Source organism: Falco peregrinus, chromosome 1 (genome assembly GCF_023634155.1).
Source record: "Falco peregrinus isolate bFalPer1 chromosome 1, bFalPer1.pri, whole genome shotgun sequence".
NCBI classification, from domain to species: domain Eukaryota; kingdom Metazoa; phylum Chordata; class Aves; order Falconiformes; family Falconidae; genus Falco; species Falco peregrinus.
The window spans coordinates 54,276,738-54,304,365 of NC_073721.1; the positions used below are offsets into that span (position 1 = coordinate 54,276,738).

Sequence of the window (27,628 nt, forward strand, 5' to 3'; positions counted from 1 at the left end):
ACTTGAGAACATATCACAGAATTTTTTGGGTAGCAGGGGATCTCTTGAGATCATGTAGTCAACCTCCCTGCTCAGCATGGTCAGATAAAGCAGGTTGCCCATGACCATGTCCAGTCTGGTTTTCAGTGTCTCTGCAGGTGGGGATTTCACAACCTCTCTGGGCAACCTGTTGCAGTGTTTGACCACCCTCAGGGTAGCAAAGTGTTTTATTGTGTTCAGATGGAATTTCATGTGTTTCACTTTGTGCCCGTTGCCTCTTGTCCTGTCAGTGGGCACTGTGGAGAAGAGTCTAGCTCCTCCTTTTTCACTCTCTTCCATCAGGTAAACATTGATAGATCCTCCAGCCCTTCTTTTCTCCAAGCTGAAGAGTACCAGCTCTTGCAGCCTCTCCTTGAATGAAAGATGCTGTGGTCCTTGAATAATCTTTGTGGTCCTGTGCTGGACTCAAGCGGTAAAGATAAAGTAACCTTGGAATAGGCTACTCAGAGTTTGAAGTCATGTTGGACAGATGCATAAAATGTTCTCAAGTGTGTCTCGACCCAGGGAGATGAAGTGGTAGTACGTGGCAGATTCCGTTCGGCCTGATACTTCTTTAGTTATTTGACTGCTGACTTCTGCTGATCGCTGTTATTCAGGGCTAGATCCCTAAATTCACAATGAATTTTTAAGTTGGGTGGCAGCTGCTATCCTGTTACTCTGGGGGTTAATGATAAAAGATCTGTTCAGTGATGATGCAGAAATTCCTATTTGTTACATATGTCAAGATTTCTACCTAAAGGCGGGTTTTTCCTGGAGTAGCTCAGTGGCTAATAGCCTTTCTGTGGAGGGGTGTCAGAGTTTGTTCATTTGATTGCTCAGGCAAGCTCCATGTTAGGCCTTGATGTGCTTGCGACCTGCTTTTCTGTGTAACTGTTTCAGGACACAAGCACAGTGAAATCCAGTGTTATCTGGTATATTACCCTTGTACTTGAGATGTCCTGAAGAATGACAAAGCAAATACCATCACCTAGAAGAATAATCTGTGGCTTTTCTGGATAAACTTGAACACTCTTTCCTTTCTTTCCCACCCCTATAAATACATTAAGCATTGAATGCTTTTAAGGGCAACTTCTCACTAGAAACCACAAAAGCCGCTGGTCAGTAAGAGCTGCACACTTTAGCTTAGGGCAGTGGTGATCTTATCTCAGGTGTGTACTGCAACAATTCACTGAGATGCGGTGCTTTGTACTGTACAGTGGCATTAGTAACTGTTCCTCTGACAGTAGCAGCTACTGTATCTGTTGTGCTGTGTTCTGGCAGGTGGCACTTCAGTCAGGAGGACTCTGTCAGCCTAATGCTGAGACTTGCAGTAGTGAAGGGGATACTATAAACTGGAAACTGCAACCTCCCTCTGCCCAGGCCCATTCTGTCCTCTGTGGGAGCATACTTCTAGCAGAGGGAGTGCTGTGGCGTGATTTCCAGTGCCGGTGGAGTTTGCCGTTGCATGTGGAGGCAGAACAAGACCTGAATGGTGTAGCACCTCTTCCTTGTGCTGCTCATTAAATTTTGTAAACCACAGCTGTTGAGGAACATTGGATGCAGAAAGTAATCCTGCTAGGAAGAGGCATGACATTGCCAACTCCTTTATGGGTAAGATATGGCACCCCCTTAAAGGATACATCCTGGAAATAAAGCAGCCAAAAAGAGTTCTGTGAGTTAATTTGACATCCCCAGTCATCTTTGTAGGGAAGAATCATGAATCTGTGTCATATCAATGCCTCTATGAAACTACCTCCTTAATCTGTGGCCTTACAGAAGATGGTGCTTTGGGACCTGTTCTGTTGCTAGAGAGCTAATACTGTATCTCTAAGGCTCTAGCTTGTGAGCAGACCGCAGTCCATGCAGCTCTGAATTACTGCAGCGTTCCTCTAGCCCTGCTGGACTCTCTTAACTTGTCTGTATGAGATCCTAGGTGAAACCCTAGCATTGTATCTTCCTCACTAGCTGATCTTTTCAAGCCCCTCGTACTGTGGTCCCACATCCTCAAAATGTTCCTGGAGAGTTTCCAGTCCCATGCATGAAATTGCCATTCTCTGCAAGATCCATTTTGGCCCTAAGGAGTTTCTAGAAACTGCAGGTTGGATGTGGATGCCTGTGCCAAGTTTGTGATCTCTGCTTGCACCTTCAGAGTCTGTCTGGATGTCAGAGTATGGTAAAGGAAGCAAGCTGGAGGTAGGGAGGGACAGGAATTGATGTACAGACCCAAAAGCACAGAGAAATGTGAAGCTGGGGACCATTTGGTCTTTTTTTTTTTTTTTTTTTACTTCTGGCTCTGAGTGCTCTGGAGGAATGCATTCTGAGTAGTCCTATCTTGGAGAATTAATCCAGCATTTATTTCTGCAAGCTTATTGGAGTGGCCTTGAAGACCTGAAGGAGCATGATTATCTGTTGTACTGCAGTCCTCTTTCCCTCCCTTGCTCCCCTCCTCCTTTGAAGGGGCAAAATTAAGTGAATTCTTAAAACTGTATTTTTCTCTGTTCTATTGTGTTGAAATAGAAGATACGCTTCTTTGACCCTGCTCTTTGAAGGGGATCAGGTGAGGTATTAGTCAGCCCTCTGGGTGCAGTGGGAGCCTGCTTCATTATATGGGAGCTCTGCAGCCCGGCTGGTTCTCACTGCCTGTCAAGGGAGGAAACTGTGATGCTGTTCCAAAGGAGTTAAGGTTGAGAGAACATGCCGGTAGCATGCCGTTCCTTGCAGATGCTAGTATGGTTATAGATGATTGGTGCTGGAAACGCAGAGACTTCAGAGAGCTGTCAGAGAAACCTTAACTAAGCCTCCAACTGATATTGAGAGAAATGCATGAATGTCCTTATCCATTAGCAGTTGAAATAGTCGTCCCAGCTGCAGGATGGATGCATTATTTGTCATCAAGGTGCTTCATAAAGTCCAGTTTATGCACATTAAAATCAGTACTTCACGGCGTGTCTTTCATGACCGTATGAGATTCAAGCAGTGCTAGCATAGGTGCATACTAGCTTTCTAGACAGAGACAATGAAATGATAGCCTGGAACTAGGAAAGTACAGAAACTGGTGTGGTTAAGAAGCATCCAGCTGTAATAGACTTCATGCACATTGTAAATACTAATCATATTTCTCTGTGGCTTATAGTTCTGATAACCTCCCCACAGGTTGCTTTAAGGTAGCGACTAAGCCTAATTCTCAGTATCTGCCAATGTGAACCGCAAAGCTTTAAAACATCTGCTTTAAATAAGAGTCCAGTGACCACCACTGATGGCTTCTTCCAAGTTTAGAACAGCTGAAGTCACTTCTGTAAAATCTTTGCAGAAGTGTGTGGTCAAATGAGAGATGCTTTACAGAGCAGGTCTGAAGGGATGTGTCGGGCAGACTTCAGGTTGTTTCAAAGACCCTTGTTGTGCACTTGGACAGTTGTTTTGCTTCTAGGGTTGCATTTTGTAGGATTTTCATGGCTGTTCATTATTACCACAGAAAACTTTTGATGTGTTTTCCAGAAGTGACTTGAGAATAACAGTGGATCTTGAGTTTTCCAGGGGGAAGTTTCGTTGGTTACATAGGCTGACCTTAGCATGGACTGCTGCACAAGAGTGGTCTGCCTCATTCTCCACCTTTCATCTGGCTGGATGATCTGGTGTGGCATTGGACTGCAAGGGTGGTTGGTATTCCTAGAGAGACTATTTGAGAAAGAGGGAGGACAGGGCTGCCCTTTCAGTTAGTAACGTGGCCTTAGATCTACTGAAGCCACTTGTAGAACCACCCCATCAGTCAGCAATCTCCTTAGTGGGATGTTTCCAAAGCAGCTACCCATCTCTCTTAGGTGAAATTCCAGCTTTGTGGCTTGTATGTGGACAGTCTTCCTTGTCATGCAAGTGTTAATGCATTGTGCTTAAATTGATGCAAGGAGATACTGCAATAGGAGAGATAGTTAATCAGCAAGTTGAATGTTCATGTTTCTTGCATGTGGTTGCTCAGGAAGACTTGAATCAGCAACTGATGTAATGTGATTCTTGGCGCCCTCAAAAATCATCAGCTGTGCATATGCTTTTTCAGTTCATGTTGTCTCCTTCTGGCACAGGTGGTTGAAGTGAACTGCTGCAGCCCCTCTTTCCTGAGACTTGGTCAGTTACACACACAACTCAGAGTCTGTTCTCCGGGTGGCCAGAATCCTGCTTCTTCCTCAGAAGCTCTTTCCTCTTTCTGTCCTGTTCCTGTGCACCCCAGCTAGTTCTTTGGATTTATATATTTAATCCCATCACAGATTGACCACTAGGCCTGTGAGACCCTCAGGCTAACTGAGACTTCAAAGAATTATGAGTTCGTTTGCAGTTTGTGAACCATGATAGCCAGGCATGCTTTTAGCTTGAGGCAGCATAGTGTGGTCCATGTTTGCTAGAATCTTAGTGAAAGAACTCCAAGCTAAATACACTTTGCATCTGTAGCATGCTCTAGACATGGTCAGATAAACTGTGTTATCCCTGTGTTATAAGGGGGACTGCATTTCACCCCCGAGCTGGCAGCTAGTCTTTGCAGTAGGTGTGAGTGAAGTGTAGAAATGTTCCTCCCCACCCTGAAGTTCAGGGACTGACAGCTTAGTTTACACCTCTGTTGTCAGCTGCTGAAGCAGAGATCCTGGTCCTGCGCCTCGCTGACGCAGCCAAACACGTGCTCTTTTCCACTGGTTCTGCTGTGTGGGCCTTAGCCTCTGGTGAAAATGAAGACAAGGAGGGGAAACAGGAAAGGGAAAGGGGGCTGTGATGGGTGCAGTTGTATTTTAAGCTGCTATAGCTCTTTCTGTTGTGAACATCTGCCCCAGATGAATGCGCAGATAGTATTTTTTTTGCAGCTCAACAGACACACTAAACCAGGGTAGCTCTCTGGAGGTGTGTGTCTGGGCTGAAACAAAGCCTTTTCTGGACAAGTAATAGCGCTGTAGGGACAGTGTTGGTACTCTATTGGTACTTCATTGTGGTACTCTGTTGGTGCTTTATTAGGTAATGGAGGAAGACATTTCTTCTCCAGGACTGTGCAAGTCATCTGATGAGGTTTCTAAGAGCAGAGTTTGTCACAATCTCAGAACAATATTTTGAGGGGTCTGTATTTGGGGAGCATCTGTCTGTTACTGGGGTTGGAGGACAACCCATGCTGGATTCAGACTGTACACTTTCCCTGAGCTCTTGCACGTTGCAGCTGTAAAAGTCACTGCTCTTTTGGGCGCATCCAATTCTTTGCATTAAAGGTCCTGCTCTTAGCTCAGGGCTGCTAGTGAATGAACAAGAGCTGTAGGTTTGCAAGAGTCTTGCAGGAGGTCACAAACTGCAATTTCCTCTTAATCTGTGATAGGATGACAAGGCGAAGCTCAGTAATCCTGGGTTGATTGCTGAGCTTCTGTGAAACTTCTCTAGATCTTTGTGGATGGTGCCTTCATGCAGCCTGCAGCACTACAGACCAAGAGCGTACCTTCCTGAGCTACTAAGGAAGAGGGGGCTGCAGACCAGTGCCCCCAAGCTGAACTGTAAGAACTGTAGTCATCTGCAGTCAAGGCAGAGGAGGCTGAAGAGGGTTGCTGGGGCAGACAAAGTGTGGTAGGCAGTTTCTCAGCTGTTACCTGTGTGGCACTGTGTCCGTGGCAAGAATTTCAGAGGTGTGTTAATCCAGTTCCCATTTCCATTCACGGCTAATGCAGGAAGGACATTCCATCTGGGATTCCTACCCATGCTTCTGCACATCAGGAAATGTCTTATGAGGTGGAACGGGTGTACGCACCAGTCTGATCATAGTTGCTTTGCAGCTGGCTTTGCCTCCTCAGTCCCATTTTTCATCTGACATTAATAATGAGTGCCAGCAATAATTAAAAACTGAGCCCAGCCCAAGCAGTGAACTGGAAGTTTCTGGTGTAACTAAAGTAAGCTGGAATACTCCAACAGAAGGTACCTTTGATTCTGTGGGTTACCTTCCTGTTCTCTGCCAGTTCCTGTTTGGTTTGAGGTTTTTATTTTACCACTCTTTTCTAATGTCTGGTATTTTTTCGTATTTTTTCTTCTTGCTTTCTCTTCTGTGCCCTCTCCACACTTGCAGCTTTTCAGACTTTCCTTTCTTCACCTCACTGTTCTCAGAACTATGTGCCGAGTTTCCTGTTCCTGCAACCCAAGTATGGTATTTGTTGGCCACTTTCCCATCCTTACCTTCCAGTATTTACAGGAGTGACATGGAGTTGCCACTGGCACTGTAAACAACTCTTGGTGACTCGTCTTTCACAAAATCCTTTTCATTTCAAAGGTTAAATTAAAAAATAGCTTGGAAGCAGCATTTAGGAAAAAACAGAACCAAGAAAAGTGAACGGATTAATTCACTTGGCTTAAATTTTTGTGAAGATTGTGGAAGCCTCTTGTACTCCACCGCAAAGACGTTTTTCTCCGTTCAGTTATGTGTCTGTAGTTCTAAAATATAACAAAGGAAACAAAACCTGTTCCTCGAAGTTTGGAAGAGATACGCTGTATAGAGGAACTGTGGAGTAATGTATGGTTTTGAGTATTGAGGATATATATTGTCTTCGTAGGTTACAAAGTCAAACACAAGTTACCTTCTGGCTTCTCAAAATTTGCTGAAACACTGGTACTGTCAACAAGTCTCAACCCAGTCGTGTTCTTTGTGAGGATATAGCTTCCCAAAGAGTTTCACAAGTGTGTGTGTGTGCACGCAGCTGAAGCAAAACTTGCCATAGTACAACACAGCTTGCTTCCTTAATGGAGGATGAGAACTACTTTTACCATTTTCTTTGTAGAACTGAAAATCTGGGTTTAGGTGCTATGCTTGTAGATGAGCTGCTTGGGGTGAGGAGTTTGGAGAGGAGGGACAGATGTGCTGTACTCTGTCTGTTCTGTATGGACAGTTCTACAAAGCCTTACATTTTCCTGTGTTTTTTCTTCTCACCTGTTGCTTTTCTGCATGCTTCTGTCTGTTGAAAGGGGAAATGTTACTACAGTACAACCCAGTTTTGAGGGGTTATCACAAGATGTTTCACTGCTGAGTGTTTATCTCCTCAATAAAGCAGGGGCTCTGAGGCTAGCATGATGAGAGATAACTTCCCCTGCTTTCCCTGACTACTTTGTCAGTACTCTGCCTGCTGTTTGCAGATGCAGCTGGAGCTGCTCTGGGAGATTTAATGTCCTTGTTTGCACTTGGAAAAGGAGGCTGGCTGGTTGTGAGCTTCAGGTGATAGTAGGAGCTCCCTTTGAGGGCCTTCCCTCTTGCTCTGGGTGTACCGCGGTGAAGGTCTGAGGCCTCAAGAAAGCTAGTTGTCTCAGCTGGTGAGCTGAGATGGATGGGGATGGGAAGTGTTCACTGATGCCAGGGGGAGGGTAGTCTGTACATGCAGACCCTATACAGACAAGCTGTTGCCTAGTTGCTCCATTTGTGTTAAGATACGGATGACAGAGTGGCCTGGACAGGCTTCTGACTCCTGAGCATTCACGTGTCTTGTGGTGTTACGGGCTGACTTCTGAGAAACCACAGAACGGTCGGCTCCATGCTGATAGCCCGCCAGCTTAGCCAGGAGGAAGTGGATGACAGAGCAAGCTGCATGTGCTGTACAGCAACAGGTCAGAGTAACTGGCTGCTTCATGTTGGTTCCTAAAGCTGCTAAGTGGCTTGTGAAGCACGTGGCAATGCCTGCGTTTTCCCTGGGCTTTCCCTGGAGCTGGGTTTCTGCAGGGTGGCTGTGTGTGGAGCCTGGCAGGGCTGGCAAGAGAGGCTAGCGCAGGGCTGCTCTCTGCAGCTCAGCCAGTCGCTTCCTGGAGGGGGGCATGTTCTTCAAGGGGAAATGTGGTTGGGTTTCTTGGACCACATCTCCTCCCCTCACAGCTATGCTCACAAGTATTTCACAGGCTGTCAAGCGTGACCTGAGGTAGCCTTCATTTAAAGGGGAACAGAAAGGCCCTCTAGTCAAGGCAGAGCTGTTCACAACCACGAGCTTTTGACCTACAGCAGTGGCTAATGGAGAAGCTCAATTCAGGTATTCACTAAATTTATTAATGAGTCTATTGATCTCCTCAGCGATGGCCTCTCTAGCCTGTGTATCATTATAATGATATAATTGCTGAATCTGTATATGCAAATGGGCTGTCATTACTCAAGTATCGTGGTGAGTGGGAAGCCTGATCTAGCAGCACGTTCCTTTAGAGCATGGACATTATCGAATGTAATGGTATGGTTTCCTCTTCCAGTGCTTGCGTGTTGACACATCAGTAGCATGTGACTAGAACTTGCAAGATGACCATAGTATCGCTTCACTGCTTATGTGGGAAGTAGGTAATTGGCAATTTCAGAATTTTCTGAATGAAAAAACAGATGAATAATTCTTACCCAAAACTCTGTTCTGTCAACTGTTAATCCAATTACTGATTAACATTGCTTGCTTCTTCCCACATTACCTAAGAGCTCTGTTTTTACATATGACCTCTGCACAGTCAGCTCTGTTACAAGAATGTGGAAGTGCAAGACAGGATCGGGCAATGTCAGAACTTCTTAAAAGCTCCAGTTATTCTTTATTTGTTAACTTGTTTCTAGTATCAAATAACGTCAGTAAAGCAGAGACTGGCGGGCTTGTTCTCTCCTTGCTTCCCTCTTATCCTTGCTTACTGTAGATGTTGAAGCTGAGATCCACAGCTTTAAGTTTCATTTTCCTCTGAAACTGACCATATGTTGAGCAAGTGAGGTACAAATTGCCACACTAGTGGTTCTATATTGGGGTGGGGATGATGCCCTTGGTATGAGGATGCAGGCAAGTGTTGTCAGCTTGTGCGTGTATTGCAGGGACATTTATGCTTTGCTGTAATTTGGTCATCATTGGCGCTCTCTTATCTGTGGTGAGCTTAGTCTTTCTGATTTAGTCACACTGGAAATAACCAACAGAGATAACACAGATGCTATTCTAGTAGTGGTTGCTTCTTCTCCTCCTCCCCAAAAGACATGGTGTATGCACTTGGCATAGCTGTCATGTAAGGGAAGGCTGTGGGACCAGTGCTTTATTGTCCCTGTGCAGCTGGCAGCCTTGTGCTCCCAGGTGGGAGTAGTCCACCTTTCCCTAAGAGAAGTGCTTCCAAAACTGGGGTCTGACTCTTACAGCTGATGACTTTGGACAGTATCAATTAAAGTAATGAGTTAAGGAATTTAAAACCTCAGTCCGTTTTCTGTAATACTTGGTATCACTATCTGAAAACCCCAAAGACCACCTTCAGTACCTGGCCTTGTGTCAAAGTAGCTTCTTAGCCAGATCTGCTGGTTTGTGTTGGTGCAATATTAAAATCTATTTGCTCAATTACATGTACTATTCTAGGGTTGTTTAAGAAATGTCCGAGTTGGTGGTGATGCTTTACTTGAACTCTAGAGCTGCAGATTTTTGGCTCTAGTCTTTCTACAGCAAACATTAAAGCAGCAGTCTACTTGTACTGATGTGACTAGGCTTACTTGCCCTGTGGAGTGATTCACATAATTGAAGTTAAGTGAATGTGCACCACTGTTTGTGACAAAAATTTCAGCTGAATGATTCACTAAGATTTTGTGCCTTAAAACCTGTCTCCTGAAAGCAAAGTTGCATTAATGTAGTTAATAAAATTCCATTTAAATATATAGGGGGAAAAAAGTGCATGACAAAGAATTTCAAATATCCTAAGTTTACATCTTTGGTAGTAATAATGAAGTCTAGATTTAAATTCCTGACTGACTTCTGGCTTCACTGTTTAAAACTAGCAGGACATGAACTTGTAATAGAAGCCTGCTTTAATAACTTTGGCTCTCTTGATTTTTGGAAACTTTGATGTACCCAGAGGCTGGGGGATTCTGAGTAAAACCTAGACTGTTGACAGCCTAACTGCATGGATGCCACAGTTTTGACAGTGTGGTTGGTTGCTTAGGTGTTTCGCATCAGGACCGAGAATTTTAAGTAGATCATTTCCTACTAATAGAAAAACTGCCAGCCCAAGTCTGAGATTTTTATCTAGTAAATAATTTGCACTGCTCTTCACAGATGTGTTTCACAGTAAGTAGTAAGTAACTTCCAAAATGTCTTAAATTCTTGACTGCTCCACAGTTTTCCAAGGTTTGGAAAACTTTGGCAATGGGAGGGAGTCTTCTGGCAAGGGGAAGTCAGTGACTTTTACCCCATGCTTTGGGAGACAGGTGAAAAAAAAAGTGTGAATCATGAATTAAGAGGTAGAATCTAGGTAAGAAAGTGCTCTCTACTAAGTAGATACAAAGTTGTCTGTTGTTTCCTTTCTCTAGTTAGGAAACTTTCCTGGCACAGGTAGGAGACCTGTAATCTATGTTAATTCTTGCTAGGTGTTTCTGCAGCCAGTGATATCAACTCAGTTTGTTTGCTCTTCCATCAATATCTGTGCTGTTACTGGCAAACAGGAATGAGAACATTGTTTTGTACACACAGATTTACTCCTACTCTTGGGTCTGTTTGGGTAGAGTACTGTTACTCTTCAGCACAAAGGCTCTGGTATGTTTCAATTTCTGTCTTGTATAGATAGATACAGCAGCTTATAGTTCCTGCTGGAGCAGGATTCCTTCAGACTACTGCCTTGTGTTTTGTTGACACAAATAATGAACTTGGGATTGGGGTGAGCAACATAGGCAGAGCCCAGAAACCGAAATATACTACTGAAATGAAAGTAAAGTTGGTTTTCTTCATTTACTTTAGGAGAGGAAGACTAGAGGGTGCTGCCCATCCAACAATATATACTCAGAGCACAACTGCAGTCAGATGGGTCTCGTTGCCAATCATTCTTACATTAGACATTGACACACACTGATTTTCCTGCCTAACATGGGAAGGGACTATCCACCTCAGCAAAGACTGGCGCTGTTGTTTGTTTTGTAAGCATGTTCAGTGCTACTGCAGCACTTCTGTGTCTTTGTGAATGTTCCCCAGCAAACCCCTTAAGAGGAAAAAAGGAGGAAGCTCTGTAGTTTCCTTTTCTTCAGCTAGATCCTCTTTTCTGAGCATTACTTTGAGAAGAATAGCACGTTCCACCCTATCACCGCCCTGGCTATTTCTCAGGACGGGTCTGTATGATATGCATTTTCAGCAAAGGGGAGTGATGTAACAGGACTCTGTGCTTTATTTTAGACTCAGGCTGTGACTCTGTGACTGATACAGAAACAGAAGACGAGAAGAACCCAGTTTACTCCCACGGACTTGACATGAGTGAAGAACATGGATCATCCAAGAGCACGAGGGACCATCTGGTGGTGCAGCCTGACCGCATACGGTGTGGGGTACTGTATGTCCACTCCTCAGGCTGTGTTCTTGCTGTGGGCTGGTGCAACCCATTATAATGTTCTGTAATGGACAGCTTTACAGGCCAGGAATTAATCCCTAATTCCTTTTCTGTCACCTTCCTTCTCAGCCCCCTGTCCCCAGTGTCTCTATTATGAGCTCGGCTCCCTAGGCCCAGAGTAGTAACATGTGGTGCCCAGTGTTGTCTAGGCTGCAATGTCACTTACTGACAGAGAGTCTCATTAATACAGCTGCTTGTCTTGTGTGCTGTGAGGCAGGTTCACACTCTTGACTTCCCATCTTCCATTCTGGTGAGATTTAGTGGTATCAAGTGGAATAAAGTGATTGTAATGAACCAATTAACTTCACAGCCTGCATGCAGTCTAACATGACAATTCTGATGCATGTCCTGCAAGTGACTCCAAAGAGCTTGGATTGTCTTTCCTGTCTGAAAAATGGTATTTCTTAGTATAGCATCCCCTCAGATGGAAGAAGTCTAAGTCTCTTCCTTTGTTTCTGTTTAGAGTGGGGATGTGCTGCTTGAGGAAAGAGACTGATAGAGTTGAAACTACATAATTTTATAAATCTAGCTTTAATCGGTTTATAAATCTGGCTGATAAATCTGCAGTTTTGTTGGCTTAATGCATGTGTCTATGCTAGTGCAAACTGTAACACAAGCCACCTGGGAAGATGCTTCTCAAAACCATTCAGGATTGTGGAAATGACAAATGATAATTTGTGTTAATTGCAATGATAACAAAATCCCTAGAAAAGGGACTTAACAAAGAAAGTGTTCTTATGCTGTGAACCTACAACCTATGTTGTAATGCCTTTTCTCTTTAGGTTCAGACAACAGTTTATATTATCATGAAATGTAAACTAGATGGCGAAGTGAAAACTGAAGTTGAATTCTCTCCAGAGAATGCATCATCTGTGCGTGTGCTGGCTGAGATGGAGAATGAATATACAATCTCTGTGGAGGCTCCAAGTAAGCTGGGCTGAGAGCCTCCCCCGTCCCCCTGCCCCCCATTGCTTCCTTTCTATGGCAGCCTGCTTGTCCTGAAAAGTGCCAGAAGTATCACAGTAAAGGTTGCAACACGGGAAAACCTGATGTCAGGAAATCTTAAACTTGCATTCTTATCTGTGATACTTGTGTGATGAGAAACTGAGGTAGACTGCTGCTTGGGGGCTCAGTTTTCCCCTCAGCAGCAGCAAGCTTGCGGGGTGGAAACACTGTATTGAAGTTCTGAGAGCAGATTGCAGATTGTAAAGCACTTTGAACCTAACAGGGTGTTATAACCACCACTACATTAGCATTGGCAGGGCACCAAGAGAAGGTAAGTGCCAGTAAATTGTATGACTATGACAGCATGTGCTTAGTATGTGAATGAGCTCTCTGTGATCAGAGCTGAAACTATTTATCCTGGCTTGCCTTTTAATTTAGATATGTTCTGTCACTGGTGTTTACATATACAAAACTGTAGGTTGTCTAAACTTAAGTTTCACTAAACTTTAGGAGCAATAGTTCAGAGCCTTACAGATAGAGATAGTAGTTTTCCAACATTTTTATTTAATCTGCTTTGGTCTCTCCTCTTGAAGAGTTGTTTTGCCAGCTCTGAGAATAGAGACTAATACTCATTGCAACTCCCATAAAGTCAGTGAGGTGGATTGATTTAAAGAGGGTGACCTCACCCACATAAAACTGTTCAACTTAATCTGTCTTAAATCAAGACTTATAATTTAAACATGGACCTGGAAACTAACTTGCACTTTGAATTATAAACATGACCTTCACGTTGATGGAGTGTACAACTATGTAAGCTCTGCAGTTTCTAACAGCAAGAGAAATAAATTTTTAATTCCTTTTGTGCATGACTAACGATTTCATCATTTTCCAAGTTGTTAACAGTCAAGCAGAGAAAGATCAATTTCAGTGGGATTCAAAATATTTGTGTTTCAAAAAGAAAGTTCAGATCTATGAATGCATACTGGACAAAACATCAAGAAGCTTCCAAGATGCAGGTAGAAGACAAATCCTGTGCATGGGTATAGTTGCAAAGCTGGAATTCTTTTAAGTTGATTTTATTCAGAGACTACTGAGGCTGACGGGGGTCGCAAAATACCTAGTGACTTATCTGGTTTCTCTCCCCTTCTTCCCCAGCCCTCATATTTTATGCCACAGTTTAGAGACTGCTCCAGAGAAAGCCAGGAGTGGAGGGATATGAGGCTTTCTAATTTGAGGTGGTGTGCTGTTAACAGTAATCTGGACCACCAATGTTAGCAGAGGACTTAGCAGGTCACAGGTGATGTGCATTGACACAGCTATGAAGGTAGTTCCAAAGTACTTTCCTACCTAGTGTTCAGACCAACATCATCTTTTTTTCATGACTCTTCATGAATTCAGTACAACAGAAACTGTTCTGGTATCCAGGTGGCAGTATCTCCAAACTCCTCCTATCCTCAATGTATTCAATGCAGACTCATTCCCATTGTTTGTTCTCAATGGTGTTTTATTCTTTTTCTTTTTAAAGATTTAACCTCTGGGACGGTGCCTCTGCAGATATATTCAGGGGACTTGATGGTGGGAGAAACAAGTGTCACCTATCATACGGACATGGAGGAGATCAGCAGTCTGTTGGCTAATGCAGCCAACCCGGTACAGTTCATGTGCCAGGTAATGACTCTAGCAAACAGCTGCTTTGGAAACCAGCTCTGTCAGAGGCTAGACAAGTGGACATAAGCAAAAGTGCCTGCCATGAAGTAGCTCTTCTGAAATTAAGAAATGCAAGGTTATTCAGGGATTTTCACATAACCTTAACATCCCCCTTTAGTGAAAGCATGGGTGCTTTTTCTGTCTCTGGAGCAGATAGCTGGCTAAGGTGACTCAAGCTATAGACCTTGATGACTTGAGAAGACTGGGATGTAGTGGAAGCCTACAGAGTAGTGTTGTTAGTCACCAGCATAACTGGGACAGGGGAGACTGTCTTTCCCTTTCTTTTTATTTTAAGTTGTGGAGCAGTTGGTACGGGGCTGTGCTTGGGGAATAGGCATGCTTCCCAGCCTTTGGTTAAGAACCAGTCCAAAACCAAACCCAGAGTGTACAAGTGAACACCAGAGCACTTCAAGATGGATTAGTTCATACTTAGATTAGGAGTGACACTTCATGGGAATAGTTTTGGAAGTAACATTATGCCTGTCAAGGAAGTATGAAGTAATAGTTTTCTGTGCTTCCAGTTGCATGAGTGACATTCTCATTGTACTCTGTCTTGTTGTGGATTGTATGGTTCTCATCTGCTCAGATTAATGATACTCTGTTTCTGGACCAGGAAGCTATTCATGTTCTTGCTTGAGCTGAACATCGCTGCCTGCAGTGTTTATGCCTACTGGTTTCTGATATGTGCTAAGTAAAGAAACACCTTATAAATATCACCTTAACTGAATCTCCAGTGTCCACCAAAGTCACTTTCCCTTTATCTCTAGGCCTTTAAAATCGTGCCATACAGCATAGAAGCACTGGACAAACTGTTGACTGAGTCACTCAAGAAGAACATTCCTGCCAGTGGCTTACACCTGTTTGGAATCAACCAGCTGGAAGAAGAAGATATGACGACAAGTATGTTGAAAGATTTTTTTTTTTTTTTTTTAAAACTTCATTTGTATCGGTTGTTTTACCTTGGAGTACCTTAACACTGCAGTGTGTGGTACCTGCAGAGGCTGTCCCAAAATCTTGGATCTCAGCCAGGAAGCTAGATTTCTGATGATGCCTATAGAAGGTGGATTGCCATTTGGGTTGGGTGACCCCTTTTTTCTTTTCTTTTTTCATTACATGCATCGGTTTCACTTCCTTGCACTGTGACATGCAGCTCTGTAGACAGCTTCAAACACAAAGTGAAAAGGTGATGCTCCCCAAAATGTTTCACATATTTTCTCCCTTGTTATTCTTCACTCCCATGTGGTGTTTCTCCCTAGCCCAGTCCTTTTCTCCCCACCATATAGCTCTGCTCTGAGGTGTGCAGTGGGCACTCAGCAGTTGGGTTGGTGTGCCACCATGACATGGTTGCACATCATGACATGGTTGCCTTTCAGCAGCTGGATCCTACTGGAATGATGATCTAAGAGGTCCTTGCAAACCTGTGATCCTACATACATTAAGGTATTACAGTGGCAGATTCCCCATTAAAGGTCATAGGACTTGAGCCTGGAGATGTGCTAGGATACCTCAGTTAGGGTTAGCTCTGTTTTTAAACTACTTTCCAGGGCTTTCACACCTGCTTTAGTCTGAGTGTGTGCTAGGAATTTTGTTTCTCACCTACTGTGTCTGTGGCTGCTAGAAAGAACCTTGGATTCTAACAGGCTCCTGTTCTCACAGATCAGAGGGATGAGGAGTTGCCAACACTGCTTCACTTCTCTGCAAGATATGGGCTGAAGAACCTCACCGCGTTGCTGCTTACATGCCCTGGAGCACTGCAGGCCTACAGTGTAGCTAACAAATATGGCCACTATCCAAACACCATAGCAGAAAAGCATGGCTTCAAGGACCTCCGCCAATTCATTGATGAATATGTGGTAAGAGGAAGCAGCAGTCCTGCATTGTCCCGCAGCCAGTGTGGGCAGTGGCACCAAGCTTGGCACTTAAGTGTTGTGGGAGCAGCAGTGAGATGGGGTAGTAGAGGGTGCAGTGTGGTGTGGTAGGGTATAGAAGACAGACATCCAGCCACACTGAAAGCTTCCAGGCTGGAGGGTCAGGTGCATCTCTGGAGCTGGGGGAGTTCTTGGGGCTTTTGCACGGAGCAAATGGAAGCAGAGATTGCTTCCACAGATGGAAGCAGACACTGCTGTGCTGGGTTTCCTTATCATCCATCCATCTAATGAAGTTTCCGCAGGGATGTGGTTGGTGCTTGGTGTACTCTTCTAACCTCTGATCTTGGGAAAACTACAGCACCTTCATCCCACTTACTTTAGGGAGTAATATAGAACAGAGTATGTTTGGGAAGGTACAATCTGAGGTACTCTCTGATCAGTCATAGAACAGTCTGGATTGCTTCATTCACGGCTAATCTGTGTAGTCTGCTGACTCCACTTGAAATGCATTTCTTTCTGTGTTAGGATAGCTGTCTGTTCCCTACTTGTTCTCTCTGGACTCCCAATTCACGATTCAGTTCTCTTTGAGCTAACATCACCCCAGAAAAAAGCACTCTGACTTTTCCAGAGGATGACATGGACCTGACTCCAGCTGCACTAGGCAGTTGTTTCTGTGGGGTCCTCTGGTGTGCATGGGTTTATCCTTTCTTTTCCATTTTAATTGTTACCAGCATGTATGCTTCAAAATAACAAGCGGCTCTTTGACTCAGAACATGTGAATTCTTGAGAAGATTTTATTTTCCTTTGCTTTCAGTTGACATGTCGTGCATAAGCATCCCTAATAGTTGTCTGCTGCCAGCCTTAGTGTGCTCTGCCAGCCAATTATAGTAGTGTTTAAGTCTATTTAGGAGGCATGGGTGGATTTTAGATGTGGTGTTTGCTTCTTGACATACGTGTGAATTTAGGTTTATACATCAGAGCTAAATAAAGGTCATTCTGTGTTCTGAGATCAAGAGGGGTGCAGAAACTGTTAATTGTGTGATTAAAATCTTTTCATTGGGCTGAGAGATGCTTAGGAAATCCTTCCAACCTGTCCTTCCAACCTCTTATTGCAGTACTGTGCTCCTCCCATGTCCTTCTCTCCACCAGGACAGTGACAGAGCTGTGTTAAGAGTAGGTCCTACTCACTGACCATCAACCTATCTGTGCAGCTTAGTAGCAGAGCACACAAGAGGTCTGCACCAGTATGTCCACTGCAAGGTAGCAACTAGAAGCACTACTAATACGGATATCTGAAAATCCCAGTAAACCCCTTTACTCACCTAATTTTCTCTCTGGCAGAAGTTCCTCGGCACCTCCCTAACGCATCGCATGAGCTACCTGCCTGACCCATTTTGACTGTGGAGGGAAGCATGTGTAGACAGTTTTGAAATGTCCTGTGGACTGAAGTGCTGTGAGGTGGTGGTTGTGGGTGGGAGAATATCTTGTAGTACTGAAACAGGTTCAGATGGCTGTGATTGTGACTTAGTTGGAACTTGGGGAGGAGACAGGCATGAAGCTTTACATTTTGCTCCCCTGTGATGGTTTGGTGAAGATCTGCACCATTCTCCCTGCCCACCTCCCCACCCTCCCGCCACCTCCCATGTTGCAAACATGTGAAAAAGGGTTCTGCTGTCCTGTGAACTGAAAGTTGCCTGTATTACATGAAAAGCTGCTTGTTGTGAGGTTTCCTGTTAATCTCACAGAAAAGGGTCTGTGTACTCCCACTCTGGTGTTATGTGCTGCTGCTAAGACCAAGAAACTGAAACTGTGTTTATACCAAAGCTACAAGTTTGCTTTCTTGTAAGTGCTCCGCATGTGACAAGCTTTCCCCTTCATGGTCAGCTATGCTGACCCCAAAATAGCTTTGACAAGCATTTTTATTTTTAGAATGAGCTTTGCTTACATTCTAGGAGTTTGCAGACATTGTCTAGGACATGAAATTCAGGGGGTGAGAGGCTGTAGTGGCTATTCAGAATGTCAGGACCAGCTTGTTTCGCCTTCATTACTTACTATTACAACATAGATCTTGAAGGCTGGGCCCAGACAGCTGTAGTGGGTATTTAATTCCTTTAAGAAGCCTTAGTCTTTGGGAATGGGCTGCTTTTAGTTTTTTTCCCCATCAGTGATGAGAGAGTGAAATATCTCTTTGCTTACTTTGATTCTTCAGATTCTTTGTTTGAATGAGACTTGAACATTTATTTTTTTTCTTGCTCTCCTTCCTCTCCAGGAAACTGCAGATATGCTGAAGAGTCACATTAAGGAGGAGCTGATGCAAGGCGAGGAGGATGAGTCTGTCTATGAGTCCATGGCTCATCTGTCCACTGATCTGTTAATGAAATGTTCCTTGAATCCTGGCTCCGATGAAGAGCTTTATGAATCTATGGCTGGATTTGTCCCTGGTGCCCCAGAAGATCTATGTATGTATATTCATAGAATCACAGAATTGTAGGATGGTTTGGGTTGGAAGGGACCTCTAAAGGTCATCTTGTCCAACCCCCCTGTAATAAGCAAAGACATCTTCAACTAGATCAGGTTGCTCAGAGCCCCCGTCCAAGCAGCCTAAACTGCTCTGTCTCTCATACATAGCAGTGCCTCAGCTGGGTTTCGGAGGAAGGACTGGTTATAGCTTTCCTGCTGCCACCACAGGGAAACTATGCTCCAGTTCTGATGTTGACTGGCTGATAAAATTGCTCTAAACCTTTCATTGATTGCTAGTGTACAAAATCAAGAGCTGTTTCCTAAATGCTTTGAGAACTCCCTGGACCCTGAGCAAGTGAATTAGCATTTGGAAGAGACCAAATTTTCTACCGTGTCCTGCTCTTCCCTGCCAAGATCTAGGGAGGTAGGGACACTGACCTACAGACACTGGCAGAAAAGAACACTATGTAAGATGTGATTTTACTGACAACTGGAAAACCGAAAAGCAAGAGCCGAGCTTCTAGCTCAAAAGCTTGACAACAAAAGAAAATGAACATGTAGAAATATGTGTAGTGAAAAGATCATAATTGAAAAATCATTATTCTAATTCACTTGGTTTATTGCTAAAACTATAGAGATGATTCTGATAAATATGCAGATGTGTTTAACTTTTTCACAGTTCTATTAATATTCAGTGAGGCCAATTGCAAACATCAAGTAAAGTACCTGTGTTAAGCAATTGTAAATTTGCTGTTCTTACTTATCTGGCTGTTTCATCTGGCTTCATCCCACTGATACATTTTATGATTCCCATGAAGAGCACAGAATAGCTTATCGTAGTTTGAGTACCTGCATAAGGACTGCTAGAGTTTTTGCAGTTTTAAGTGTGCTGCCTCAGGGAAAAAGCTTTCTTACTGAAGTGCTTTTGCTTATAGACTCTATCTATCCTGGGCTAGTTTTCTCTTCTAGATGTTAGAAAACACATTTTTGTTGATTATTGAGTGCAGAAGATTTTGTCAGTTCTCTGCCTGAAATCCAGTTCTCAGCAAAGTTTTGTTTGGCCACTGCAGGGATAGTTTTCCTGCCTAAAACAGAGCTATTCTGCCTTCAGATGGAGATAAGCAGTCAAGCCTGGCTGGACTCCTAAGGAACAAAGCTGCCATTGTTTGCAGTAATGGGAGTGAGAGTTTTTAGATGTTTGGAAGCTCTGCCTGCAATTGATGCACCTCTGAATAGCATTGATTTAAGTCTGTGGAGGGAAAAAACATACTTAAACCCACTAAGCCCAGTTTGTCTTCTTCCACCCCGAAGATCTCCCAGATCTTGCAGAAACTATGCAGTGGATATTCCTTTCTTTTGTGGATGCAAACCAAAGTCCCTGTAATTGACCATTTTTGAATTGGACTCTGAAAAGCCTTTCCAAAAATATTCTTATACTGGTTCAGATTTAGATCGTAATTGCTTCCTGTCAAGAAAACCATTTGCTAGCCCTGCAGACTGTTGGGTGGAAGAACTAATTGTTTTAAGGTGCTTGTTTCCTCTTCCCTCCAGAAGATCATCACCACCTCCCTCTGTCTGTTGTCTCCATTGCTTGTGTGCATGTCCCCTTGCCTGTTTCTGTCAAACAAACTGCATTAAGTTAAACTGTTCAAGTGCCCAGGTTTTCTTGCCCTCGCTTCACTCTGACAGATCATTTGGATGAATACATGAAACAGAGCCTGCTTGGCTGACAGGCATAGAAATGCAGAGCTAGGAAAGGTTGCCATGCGATGGGAAGGGTGGTGCATTTGGAGCTGAAGTCAGGCTGCTTTCCTTTCTTTAAGCCTCCTCAGTTGTAAAGGCCCAACAGGCATACATCCTTCAGGGAAAGCTTCTGCAAGTGCAGCCACATTGGCAGGGTGGCAGAGGTCTCTGGGATCAGCACCAGAAAGTCCTCCTGGTATGTAAATGTGCTGCAGGCTGTGCAGGGCTAGTAGCACTAGAAAGGTAAAAAACCAAGCTGTCCCTAAAGCAGGTACTTAGGGTTTCTTTACGGAAAAGCAGAGCTGAATGAGTCTGCATTTGAAAACGTTTTCCTCATTGGTGAGATGCTATATATGGGTTCTCTGTAATACTTCAGCAAGGAATGTGAATGTGTTTCCTCCTGCTTCTGAAGTTCTCCTAGTGTATTGCTCCTGCACACAAATCTGTTACCTTCCACTCAAGAAAAGCAGAGATTTTCAGTAAAAGTCTCCTATGTAGTCTGTTAGTCTTTGCCTGAAGAATATTTACACCTTGTCTTAAAATCCACCTGTATTGTAACAGGTAAGGTTAAATTGGCATGGTGCTCGACACTTAGATTGGTTCTCTCAAAGTGAAGGTGTTTCAATATTATTTAGAATATCAGCACACGGGCAAACCCTCCGTGAAATCAGTGTGAGTGCTGGCTGGTTTAGAACTGCCGTCACAAATAAAGGCTTCAAACTTTTGTACTGACTTAAAGGTTTGTGAGGATGAAAAACTAGGAAATCGTAATCAACTTCTGCTGGGGTACTTTCTCCAGGTCAAGTAGCCCCTATGTGAGTAGTTACGGCTGCAGCGCAGAGGACAATACCTGGGCTGTTTTAAGTGTAGCTGTACTGTGGCAGCATGCCCATTTATTGTTAACAAGATGTGCTTCCACCAAAGTTTTTCAGAGGCTGATCAAAGGAAAGTTATGTACCACAGGGTTAATTTGTCTGGCAGGAACTGGTCTGAGAATAAGGTACACAGGACTGGAGCCATTGTAATGAGTTAAAAGTAGTAGCAAATAGTTGAATACTGGAGTGTTCTGTTGGTTCTTGTATCCTTCATCCCACTTCTGATTTTTCAGTGCATTTTCATGTGTTGTTTTTTTTTTCTCTGCATTTGGTCCTGGGGAAACATTTACAGAGAAAGCGTAGAAGCTGTGTAAGGGCCCAATTTTGCTTAAACTGATGCTGCATAAGAGCTGCACACGCCTGTGTTGAGTTGCTAATCGTCCCTTTAAGTTTTGAGATAAATGATGGAATTAAAAAAACCCAACCAAACAAAAACAAAGGAAAAGTTTTTTTTTTTTTTTCAGCTATAGAACATTGCCTCTCCTTCTGCTGGAGGGGAGCATTCTTTTCCCGGTAGGTCTTAATGCCCTGAGCAGTGTAAGTCATAAAATACTCCTAACCAAATCAGTGGGAACTTACTAGCTCCTGCTATTACCTTGTTTGCTGTTCTTTAATAATGAGATTGAATTGCCTTATTTAATTTCTTATCATAAATCTAATAGTTCTGTCTTCAGAAAAGCACTTCCCTCTTATTACACTTCTCAAATACCTGTAAAGACAAACATAGCTTTCCAGAATATGCTCCAGGTTGGTGCAGGTTTAAGGTAAATGTCATTTAGCTGAGATGCACTGATAGCAAAATTTAGCTGAATAGCGAAAAGGGAGAGTTATCTCCATCATATCAGTCTGGTAGTATGAACTACAGCTTCAGATGAAGTGCTTTGCTTTTTCTGCTTTCCTTTCACCTGCTGATTTTTGCAAAACAGAGTATTTTGAGTAGGCTGGATTGTGTGCAGGAGGGAGTCTGAGAGCAAGGGCTCTTGAAAGTGCTGAAAACCTGTTTGCTTTGGGTGAAGATTAGACTGCTTGGTGTGCGTGTCGGTGTGTTACTATGCTGTTTTAGGCTGTATTTCTCTGTCCCAGGTCAGACAGTGCAGTGACAGTGGCCAATGGCTGGTGGAAACAGCCCAGACTCTTAGCACTGTTCCCATATCTATGACCTGTGTGGACACCTGGACTGTAGATAGTGTGAGTTTTTTGCAGAGATTTCATCCTTTATCCTATAGAGTTTCAGCTGAATAAAGTCTATTGTCCTGTAATCTACAGACCTCCGGCACGTAAAGAGTAGATGTTAGTTCACATATAAGTAAGTTGTGATGCCCTTATTCTACTCTCTCACGTATCTTCTCCCTCCTCCACCATTTTTATTCTCTTGAGACCAAGCTTTCAACACAGTCCTCACTGGTTTTTATTTTTTCCTTAGTTAAGGCAAGAAACAGCAGGCTCCTTGTCATCCTTGAGCAAACTGAGATAATTATGCACAAAAATATAACTGCTTATAAAGCTTTGAGTTTGATTTATGCCAACACATTGGAGCCTTTGTCTTGCATAATAAAGGACCGGTCTCTGTAAAGAGGTAGCTTGCTTCATGTGCAGGAATGCCTGGCATCTAGTGTTTGCAAATGTTTAAAGGGGGAAGAGTGTTACTACTTTCTAAAAGGTGCCCACACACGTATATTTTAGCTGTTGTGAAGTGTTTGTAGGTCATAACTCATCTTCTGTACGTCTGTCTGTTAGCAGGTTGGTTGAGCTCCCTTCTGAAGCTTTAAACCCTGCAAAGGGAAACTGAAACTCTTTGAATAAGTATCTTTTAGCTACTAAATTCTGACATCCAGGAAGTACTTTACCCTCTTCCTGCTAACCTTTCAGACCAATGTTCCCCAATAGCCTCAGGAAAATCTGGTGACCTTTCCTGTGATACTCCGTTTCTGTGTGCCACCTTCTTGTCACTTCCTCACTAGCCTGTTTTTGCAGCAAGTGGAACAGAAGGTGTCATTGACAAAGTCAAGAACGCCGTTTCAGTTTTAGTACATGGGTAAGATGTTAGGTCTCATCTGTATGCAGGACAGGCCCATGTGCAAGAGGGTGGTGAGATGGTAATCATGCCTTCTAAGGAGAGCTAATTAGTTGGTGAATTTAACTACATTGACTATGTGATAGAAAACAAACCCTGCAGTGTCCTGTTGCACTGCTGGTTTAGTAATCCTGCAGAGCACAGCCAAAACTGGGAAGATACTGTTCCATCCACAGAGAATGAAAGGAACTTTGCACACCTGCCACATTGTGTTCTTCCCCCAAAGCCATGAAGTAATGGCTTTCCTGTGGGCCTGTATTTGCCACAGTTTTTTTTCTAAAAGCTATGTTGAAAATAATTAAGGTGGCTGCAAGGTAGAAAAATTGCTGTGCAGAAAAAATACAGGTCTGTAGTGCTGATTCTTTAGGTTGCTAAAATATCAAATCTGTGCTTCCATGTAGTGCAGTGATAACTGAAGTGAACTTTATATTAGGTTGGTGGTGAGCAGATTAGGTGCAGCAGCATGCAACTTGGCATGGACTGCAGAATTCCTGAGAAGCTGCTGGAGTGGTTGGTCCACACAGCATGCAGTATCACTGTGGCTGTGCTGGGGGTGGGTTATCCTGTGAGGTTAAAGCTAGGCTGGGTGCATTCACATGTCTGTCGGTTGGTCCTTTGACAATTATTGTTTAACCTCACCCCCACAACATTCTAACAAAGCAAAATCATGCTAGCATATTCTTATCCCTTTCTCATAATCTTCTCAGCTTTGCAAGAAAAAAATAAGAAAGGTCAGTAAATATAAAAAAGACATTTATAGAGAAATGTTTCATATTCTGTCATGTAACCCAAACCGTCTAGTTTACATAGTAATAGATACTTCACAATAAGCCTCAATAATTTATTTGAATCCCTTTTAGTTTTCATATCATTACTTGGTTACCCAAGGTTTTATTTTAGTTTTAGGGTTACAGTGAGGTTAAACCTTTTTTTAAAATCAGAATTCTTCATGTTAAAGCAGTGACTTAACAAAGTATCCTATTGTTTGCTGTTACTCGTTTCTCAGTACTAAATCATCATCTGACCCTCTAAACACCTTCCAGTCCAACTAAGTAACTCAGCCGGCTGTTTTGACTTTTATCCAATAAACAAATACTATCTTCTGTGTCATGGGCAATTAAATTGCCCTTAATGTCTTGTTTTGCCAAGCTGCAGTGTTTCCACTCAGTTTGGCCTCCCGGGTGCGCTGTGCAGAGGCCAAAACTTTCACCTGGCCAACACACTTTCAATAGTAACTTTTAGTCAGTGCCTGCTTGGAGCTTTATCAGAATTTCTCAATAAGCAACATTAGTCATCCTCAAGCATAAGCATCAGGCAGCTGGCAAAGATTTGTGCAGAGTGGATTGAACACAGCAACTTAGGAGGCTTTTTTGAGGCAAACGTTTGATCATTTGCCTGGCTTCCTCTTTGATTTTCACAACAAACCAAAGGTCCAGTCAGAAATACCACATTAGTATATTACATTAAGTTGTTCCACATGTTTAAGGGCATAATCAACAGGTTCACCTGTCTGATTTTTTTTTTCAGATGTAGAGATGCTTCAGTCCAAACCAGACACTCCAGTTGCTGCAGATGAAGTTTCTCTAACTACAAAAGACTCAATGCTCCGCAAGTTTTTAGAAGGTGAGACCTGTTTGGAGAGAGGGGTGGTAGTAGCACAGTTAAAGTAATTAAATGGAACTTAAGATTTCTCCTTGATCTATTAAGAATAGGAGCTAGTCCACTGTTTGACGTGGATGGCTTTGCCTTGGTGGGTACAAATGAGACACAACAGAAAAAGCAGCTTTTGAGGTGATTTCCCAAATGTGGTTAGTTTCTTACCAAATAGGAGTGATTTCTAGTTCCAGTCCCTGTCTGCCAGTGAGTGCAAGTACTCAGCTGGTATCTATTCAGGACTGGCTGTCTTTCCTCCTTATTTTAGTGATGGCAATTGTGGTGTCTTGATGTGGGTGCAGGCTCCCCTTGTGGGGAGAGGCTGCATATAAAGTAAAGCAGCACAAGTTAGTGATGAATTTTGATGTAGATGCTTTATTCAGAAGGCCATCCATTGAAAACAGCAGCCTGCAAAGAGAAAGAGAACTGCTGGCTCCCAAACCTGATCTATGCTCTGCCTCTTGAGTTGCTCCCTCAGCCTTCTTGGACCAAAGCCAGACCTTAGCTCCATGCTACCCCCACTGAGCATGACTGGGTTGCCTTTTTCCTGGTTCACCAGGTTCCATGGCATACAGGCTCACCTTTTCTGTGGATGACCCAGCTGGACTCAGAGCAAGATTAAATCTGGGGCTAACTTCTTCTGTTTTCCCTGCCAACACCAAGGCTCTGGCAGTCCCATTGCATTGACTTAACCAAGTGTTACAGCATCACTAAAGGAAAGTCAGTCCAGTGGTTGGGGTATTCACCTGTGACTTGGTAACAGAGTAGGAAGTTTGTCTGGGGTCTCTTAATTCTTTTTGCTAACATGCAAATGGAGGGAAACTAGCTAGCTTTTAATTCAGGTATGACAGCATTTGATGATTTGTGCAGTCATAGTAGGAGTGAGAATAGAATGGAGATGATGGTAGCTGGGCTTGTTAAGTGCAAATGTGGCCCCTCTGAGACACATTGTTCTGAGATCAAACACATTGTCAGCTGGTGGAGATTGCTCACTTCAAACAAAGGAATAATTCTCTGTTGTACTTTGTAGACCACCATGAGTAGCTTTTGGAAACCAGTGCTCTGTTTGACTTCTTAACTGTCATAATATGTTAATTAACTGGAATTAATTGAACTGTTCCCTGAGTTCTTAAAAGATTTTCCACTATGGTTCCTTCACCAAAACAGGTGGTACAGGCTTAGTGGCAAGCACTTACGTGTTGCTAGATGTTAATGACTTCGTCAAGTCCTGTTCTGAAGGGCTTTGGCACTTTGAAGTCACTGTAAATCTGGATGGTTTTGCCTGTGAAATGATCAGCTTGGTAGAATATAGTACACAGTGCATCTAGAGGGATCCAGCGTTCAGTGAAGTGGCCAAGTTGTTTTCCTTACAGACTCTACTCTGTTGTAGGCAGTAGCTTGGATGTGCCAGATTCAGAGGAAGGAGTTTACCAGCGGTATGGTGAAGATGTATACTACTCAGTGAAACAAGATACTTTTCCACAAGAAATGGCTAGTAGACCTCCAGTTCCTGTTCCAAGACCAGAATCCAGCTCTCCACAGCCGGACAATGAGCTGTACATCTCCAAAAGTGAGTTGGGTACCAGGATGTAAACTGTAGACTAGTCAACTGTAGAATGGCCTTGAGCCAGGCTCCAGCTGCCAAATAAACACCAAGAAAATGTACTCATTTTTGAGACCTCTGGATTATTTGGCTCTGAAGCTGGATTATGTTTGGAGTCCAGTTTCAGATCTATTTTTCATCTTCTGCCTACTCTGAAAATGTGGGGATGTTGTATCTTGAATTCCTGTCCTGAACTTGCTCTTACTGAAAACAGTAGGAAGACAGGTTACCCCCGAACAGTATAAACAAATCCAACTAAATGGGAAAGATCTTGATATTATAAGGACACAAACAAGCTAATAATTGAGACATTGCTGCTGTGTTATGTTATTATTAATTCAATAGCATTTGTGTAGGCCATGATTCTATACCTCATTACCTCCCTCTGAGGTGGGGTTTAAAGGAAATCTGCCTCAGTTTGATAGGCAGTTTTGGAAATCTTGGTCATGTTTCACTAATGTTCTAACAAGAACTACAGTAACGTGGGAGAATAATTTCAGTGACTTCTCCTTTCCCACCCCATGACAGGACTGTGGGGAAAGAATGTCCAGATTTCTCTTAGAGGTGGCTGAGCTAAATTCTTTGAGGTCAGTAGAAGGGGAGTTCTACTGTACAACTCCATGTCTTGTTTTCTTCAGTGGACTTAGTAGGGTAACAGAAGCTGCAATGCAGTGCAGAACTGTGTATGCTTCCCATATTCATCTTCGCTATTTCTGTCTTCAAGAGATGCATTTCAGTATCTAAAGAGTGTTTGTTTTACAGTTTTTGCACAGAAGGCTCAAAGACCTGAGAATCTCTATGTCCCTAGAGGAGGGGTTAAGAAAGGTAAGTCAGAAGTTCACCCTGAAAATCTTTCCAGTAATGCAAGAGCAAATCTGCTGAGGTAGCTTCATTTGTATGCAATGTGACAGAACAGTCTGTTTTACAAGGCTCTGGGGATAGTGGTCCTACATGAATGACCCAACCTTTCTGACCTTACGTGATTGGAAACTTTTTATAACTGCAGAGTGTGAGGTGGGTACCCTGTTATCACATACTGTACCTATCCCCTGTCTTGGAGTTAGCCAGGATCATAGTGATCATTGAAGTCCTTTTTTATGCTGTGACCCATACTGCTTCATGAAGTCGATGTCCCACTTTTGATCTTCCAGATATAGCCACTGCCTGTTGATTTTTATTTCCAGGGATTTAGCTTTTAGTGAACTGCTTGCCATTATCTCTGCATTTGCAAAACTGTGCCCTTACTCCTTCACGTCTTATCCTGTTCACTATGAAAGTGCCAGGAAACCTCATCTGAGCTTTTACTCATGGGTTGGCAACTCCTTTTTATGTTGCAAAT

At 43.2% G+C, this 27,628-nt stretch overlaps 1 protein-coding gene across 5 annotated transcripts in view; it reads left to right on the forward strand.

Moving 5' to 3' along the window:
• Nucleotides 1–27,628, forward strand: part of PIK3AP1 (phosphoinositide-3-kinase adaptor protein 1) — a 45,007-nt gene that overhangs the window by 10,789 nt on the left and 6,590 nt on the right. For 4 of the 5 annotated variants that reach the window (XM_055811995.1, XM_055812005.1, XM_055812013.1 and 1 more), the window contains 9 exons: nt 11,151–11,299; nt 12,144–12,288; nt 13,832–13,974; nt 14,781–14,913; nt 15,670–15,866; nt 18,151–18,340; nt 24,561–24,656; nt 26,077–26,256; nt 27,052–27,114. In XM_055811995.1, coding sequence (XP_055667970.1) covers nt 11,151–11,299; nt 12,144–12,288; nt 13,832–13,974; nt 14,781–14,913; nt 15,670–15,866; nt 18,151–18,340; nt 24,561–24,656; nt 26,077–26,256; nt 27,052–27,114 — 1,296 coding nt within the window. Of the gene's footprint in view, nt 1–7,897; nt 8,031–11,150; nt 11,300–12,143; nt 12,289–13,831; nt 13,975–14,780; nt 14,914–15,669; nt 15,867–18,150; nt 18,341–24,560; nt 24,657–26,076; nt 26,257–27,051; nt 27,115–27,628 lie in introns of those variants that run through there. The other variant, XM_013296941.3, reaches the window with a different exon arrangement.